This window comes from Drosophila subobscura, chromosome A, assembly GCF_008121235.1.
Source record: "Drosophila subobscura isolate 14011-0131.10 chromosome A, UCBerk_Dsub_1.0, whole genome shotgun sequence".
Lineage (NCBI taxonomy): Eukaryota > Metazoa > Arthropoda > Insecta > Diptera > Drosophilidae > Drosophila > Drosophila subobscura.
The window spans coordinates 16,527,230-16,532,540 of record NC_048530.1 but is presented as its reverse complement, the minus strand read 5'-3'; the positions used below and the strand labels follow the sequence as shown (position 1 = coordinate 16,532,540).

The 5,311-nt window shown below is 51.7% G+C and overlaps 2 protein-coding genes across 2 annotated transcripts; one reads left to right on the top strand and one right to left on the bottom strand.

Annotated features, from left to right (window-relative positions):
- The first annotated feature begins 1,708 nt into the window (after positions 1 to 1,708).
- LOC117903793 (probable peroxisomal acyl-coenzyme A oxidase 1) lies at positions 1,709 to 3,857 on the top strand. The gene has a single exon (XM_034816222.1). The coding sequence runs from the start codon at positions 1,740 to 1,742 to the stop codon at positions 3,774 to 3,776; it is 2,037 nt and encodes a 678-aa protein (XP_034672113.1). The 5' UTR covers positions 1,709 to 1,739; the 3' UTR covers positions 3,777 to 3,857.
- A 206-nt stretch (positions 3,858 to 4,063) lies between these two features.
- Positions 4,064 to 5,203, bottom strand: LOC117903796 (leucine-rich repeat-containing protein 57). Its single transcript, XM_034816224.1, has one exon. The coding sequence runs from the start codon at positions 4,902 to 4,904 to the stop codon at positions 4,188 to 4,190; it is 717 nt and encodes a 238-aa protein (XP_034672115.1). The 5' UTR covers positions 4,905 to 5,203; the 3' UTR covers positions 4,064 to 4,187.
- Between the last annotated feature and the right edge of the window lie 108 nt (positions 5,204 to 5,311).

Sequence of the window (5,311 nt, the reverse complement as noted above, 5' to 3'; positions counted from 1 at the left end):
TCCCCCAAACACACACACACACACACGCACACGTGCACACACATGCATCTACATGGATGTATGTACATACATATACATGTAGTCGACAAATGCATTTGTATGCGTGTGCATAGCGTTAACGATATGTTCAACAAATGTCTGAAATGAAGTAAAACTATTATTATACATGTATGTATGTACATAAACACACACAAACACACACACACACAAACACAAATTGACAACAAAACTTCAATAAAAAAAGAAAAACAAAAAGAAAGGCTAAATAAGAGTCGAGCCTGAAAGTGGTTCGCGAATATGTTCCATCCGTTAGACACTGTAAACTGTAATCTGCAACTTGTTACCTTTGTACCCGCCCCCCAGTGCATTATCTCCTTCTATTTCGCTTAGCCTGTGGCCCCTTCCCCCGCTCCATGCAGCGCAGCAGCGGCAATTGCAGTGGCGTGAAGCGATAAGGAGAGCAGAGAGAGAGAGAGAGTGAGAGAGAGCACAACGAGTTATCCAACAGCTGTTGGCAATAACTGTTAAGAAATTTATAGAGCAAAAAGTGCAAGAACAGGAACCACAAACAAAAAGTGTAACTATTAAGCTAAGTTTGTCATTGTACCAGTTTGAAGTCAGTTCCATTGCCAGAGGTGTGACATGCCCGTTACTCTCAGATTTATGGAATATTACGAGACTAACTCATGTGTCCGTCCGAGTGTTTACACACCAGAGGTCCACCATAGGTGCATCTAGCCAGCTATTAATTCTCTCTATCTGTTGTTCTACTTTGCAAATGATAAGCCCACATGGTGCTATATTATTGTTGGTCTAAGAAATCCATAAAAGCCATCAACCAAGCAGGTCTTGATAAGCCAACAAAGATAAGGCGGTGTGGTATCAACATTAGATTTGTCTTTGAAGCAAACAAACATAACGAGATAACAGCTAAAGTTGGTCTCCTAATACTTTAAATATATGCAAACAAATACTTACAAAACTAAACTAGTGCATATTGAGTAGCGGGTATACGAATAGTCGGCAAACACGCGTCTATAGTTGGCGTTTGGTACGCTAACAGTTGTCCTGTGCTTATCTGTGGTTATTTTTGGCAATGGAACGGACACGAACACATCCCGCGACCCCCTAGCACCGAACCGACCTTGTTCTTAGCTGATAGCGAGACTTGTAAAAAACATAAACATAATAAAAACAATAGATTTGAGCAACGCCAGAGCAAGAATTCCAGCACGACGGCATCAAAACAAGATGAAGAGAGCAAAATGAAGGTAGAGAGCGAGAGAGAGAGAAACAAGTACATACATACATACATACATAAATATATATTTTGTTGAATGTTGCACAAATAAGTCAAAGAACCGAAAGGGCAAAACCATTAAGAATAATAATAATCATAAAATAAAAACCAAATGTCTGTGTCGCTTTTTCTAAAAGAAATAAAATGAGAGAAATTCAAGAAAACTTACCGCTTGTTGTTGCTTTTCTGGAGAGACTGCAAAAAAGAAACGAAAATATGTGCACATTGTACGGTAAACACGCACTGCTTGCAAAGCAGCACACACATGCATAGTACATATGACCGTTGCAGTGCAAAGAAAAACCAGACGAACATCAACGGTGTTGGTTTGCTCACGCACACTGGCTCCAAGTGGGAGCTGCTGGACTGCTTTGTCTATGATTTGCAGCCACCAGCCTAACGGGGCTTCAGTTTACTTTCGCTATTTGCGCAGTGCAGAATGTCGTCGTCTTCGTCGTCGGTGAACGTTGATCTAGCGAGAGAGCGGCGGGGGGCCAGCATTGACAGCGAGGACTTTGCCCGCTGGTGGGCAGGCGGCAGCGTTAATCTGGAAGAGCGCCGCTCGCTGGAACGCTATGTGTTTGAGGATGCCGATCTGGAGGAGGCTGTGCATCCCAGCTGCCTGTCGTACAAGGAGCGCTACGAGCAGACAATTGTCAGATCCACCAAGTTTCTGGCCAAGCTGCGGCAGTGGCACAGCAGCAAGCAGCCGCAGTTCAGCGTCAGTGTGGACTCGTTGCGTGAATTTCGTGTGCTGCTCTCGGGCCAGCTGGGCACCGCCCTGTTTCAGCAGAGCTTCCCCCTGCGCCTACACTTTTCCATGTTCCTCACCACACTGCTTGGCCAGGGCACCGACGAACAGCTGCACAAGTGGCTGAGCCGCGCCTGGCACATGGACGGCATCATCGGCACCTACGCCCAAACGGAGCTCGGGCATGGCACCTACATACGCGGCCTCGAGACACGCGCCGACTATGATGCGGAGAGCGAGGAGTTTGTGCTGAACACCCCCAGCCTGAGTGCCTACAAGTGGTGGCCCGGTGGCCTGGGCAACACAGCCAACATGACCATCGTGCTGGCCCAGCTGTACGTAAAGGGTCGCCACCACGGCCTGCAGCCGTTCCTCGTGCGCATCCGCGACGAGGAGACACACCAGCCGCTGCCCGGCATCGATGTGGGCGACATTGGGCCCAAGCTGGGCGGCAATGGTGTGAACAACGGCTTCCTGGGACTGCGCAATGTGCGCATACCGCGCGACCAGATGCTCATGAAGAATGCCCAGGTGCTGCCCGACGGCACCTTCGTCCAGGGTCGACCGCCGCTGCTGCTCTACGGCACCATGGTGTACGTGCGGGTCATCACCCTCAGGGATGTGCTGCACGGCCTGCTGCAGGCGGCCACCATTGCCACCAGATACTCTGTCGTCCGTCGCCAGAGCCCCATCGATGAGAGTCAGCCAGAGGTGCAGATACTCGACCACATCACGCAGCAGGTGAAGATTCTGCCGCAGATCGCGCGCGGCGTCTGCTACCGCCTGGCCGCCGACTGGCTGTGGAATTTCTATGCTCGCGTGCTGGAGCAGCTGGAGGTGGGTGCCGGACAGCACTCGCTGCCCGAGCTGCATGCCCTCAGCTGTTGCCTGAAGGCCGTGGGCACGGACGAGGCCAGCGAGGGCATTGATCTGCTGCGCAAGTCCTGCGGCGGCCACGGCTTCCTGTCGTCCGCCAACTTTGACAGCATCTACGGCATGGCCACGGCTGCCTACACGTACGAGGGCGAGTACACCGTCCTGCTGCTGCAGACGGCCCGCTTCCTGGTGCGCCAGTACACGGACAGTCTGAAGCGGAAAGTGCTGCCCGTCAGCGTCACTTATCTGCGGAACACGGCACGCCTCAGCTGGGGCAAGAACTTGGCCGAGAATGCCGCACGCGCCCTAGAGATCTCCGCCCTGGAGCAGACCCGCCTCGCCTGGCAGAGTCAGAGCATGCATCGCCAGCGAAAGTTGAGCGAGCAGCAGGCCAACAGTCTGTCCGGCAGGCAGCTCACAGCGGCCGCCATCGCCCATGCCCACGCCTTTCTCACGCGGAACGCGCTGCAGGAGCTGGAGCGTCTGAGGCGCGGCTCGCTGAGTCCGCAAGTCTCCGCAGTGCTGGGCCAGCTGGTGGAGCTGTTCGTGCTGGACACCTTCCTGCGCCAGGCCGGCTCCGTGCTGCGCTGGAACAGCGTCACCGGCGCCCAGCTGCGCTTGGTGGAGCGCCGATTCGAGCAACTTCTCGCCGAACTGCGTCCCAATGCGGTGGCACTGGTGGATGGCTTCGATTTCCATGATCGCACCCTCGGCTCCACGCTGGGCAGCTACGATGGACGCGTGTACGAGCGCCTGATGGCAGAGGCACGCCGCAATCCGCTCAACCAGGAGCCAGTCAATGCCACCTTCCGTAGCCATCTGCAGCCCATGATGCGGGGCAAGCTATAATGGTTCCCCAGAGAGAATTATTGTATATATTTGCACAATGTATTTTTCATACTCACATTATACATTATAGGAGAACATTAATGCAGTTTGTGTTTGTGTTTTTGGTGGGAGTGCAGCAAGCAGTTTGCTTGGTCAGTTCAGACTTGAACCACTAGCTCATGGTGAAATTACATACAAGGTGACGTTGTTCGCTGTGCGAGGACCACTAACTTAATTCACCACGCTCAAAACAAACAAACGCTAGAAAGGGATAGAACCAGAGTAGTGGTTCCCGACCCGCGGCTGTGTTGTATTTACTCTGTTTATTCTCAACGATTTACACTGACGGCATGCACACAATTAAGCTATTAAATTAGTTATTTAAACTTAAATAAAATAGGGGCTATAAAAATGTTCTGTGGGTTTCTGGCTTTAGAACATCTTCTTCTTGACCGCCGTGTAGCGTTCCATGTAGACGTCGTAGCCGTCGAGGTCGGTGAACTGCTTGGAGTTGAACAGATTCCCATCGACGGCTAGAATGCAAATCTTTGAGTCCTTGAGGATGCGCGGCGTGAAGGCGTGTGCCTGCAGACAGTTCTCCTCGAGCCGCAGGGTCTTAAGCTTGCGACAGTCGGCCACATCTTCGGCCAGCGAAGAGATCTGATTCTGATTGAGGTTCAGCTCGGTGACACACAGACTGCCCACCTCCGCGGGCACTTTGGTGATCTTGTTCCTGGACAAATCGAGCACATCCAGCTTGGTTAGGCCGCACAGCATCGCGGGGAACTCCTTCAGCTGATTGTTGCTCAGGTTCACCGTCTTGAGGTTGGTGCAGTTGACCAACGTTTTGGGTAGGCTGGTCAAATAATTATCCATCAGCAGCAGCACCTCCAGCTTCAGCAGCTCACCCACCACGGTGTTGAGCTCCACCAGGCGATTGCCGCTCAGGTTGAGATGCTTCAGCAGCGTCAGCCTGCCCAGCTCGTCGGGCATGTGCTCGAAACGATTCTCGGACAGATCGAGCGTTTTCAAGACATTCGGATAGGCCTTCAGCTGGGGCGGAAACTCCTGCAGTCGCTGCAATGAGATCTTCAGTATGCCCGTCTTCTGTGCCGTCTCCAGGTGCTGCTTGATCTGCTTGTTGCCCATCTTCGACTCCTCCTGCGTCTGTCTGCTCCAACAATATCTGCAAGTGAAGTGCCCTGCTGCGCGTACCTGGAGGAGACTCTGTGCCTATGCAGTTTCACCTTCACCATGGGCGGGCGTCGCACCCGAACTCTGTTCTTCTGTGGCAGGGGATGAATGTTCCCAATTGCTTTGTACTGGACAATCATTAACTATTCGCAGCACATGATATAACAGTGTTTTTTCACGTTCTTCACATGTGTTGCATATTAGTTTCGTTAATTATTTATGTATTTACATCGGGGGCGTGTATATATGCGAATATCGATAGCGCAATGAGTCAACCGATAGGTTACAAGAGTGTCCTCATCGACACACTAATATCTTCAGATAGCCGATATCTGCTATCGATATTGCAGTGCGATATCACC

Coding starts and splice junctions, on each gene's coding strand:
- LOC117903793 (XM_034816222.1), top strand. CDS start 1,740: ATGTCGTCGTCTTCGTCGTCGGTGAACGTTGATCTAGCGAGAGAGCGG.
- LOC117903796 (XM_034816224.1), bottom strand. CDS start 4,904: ATGGGCAACAAGCAGATCAAGCAGCACCTGGAGACGGCACAGAAGACG.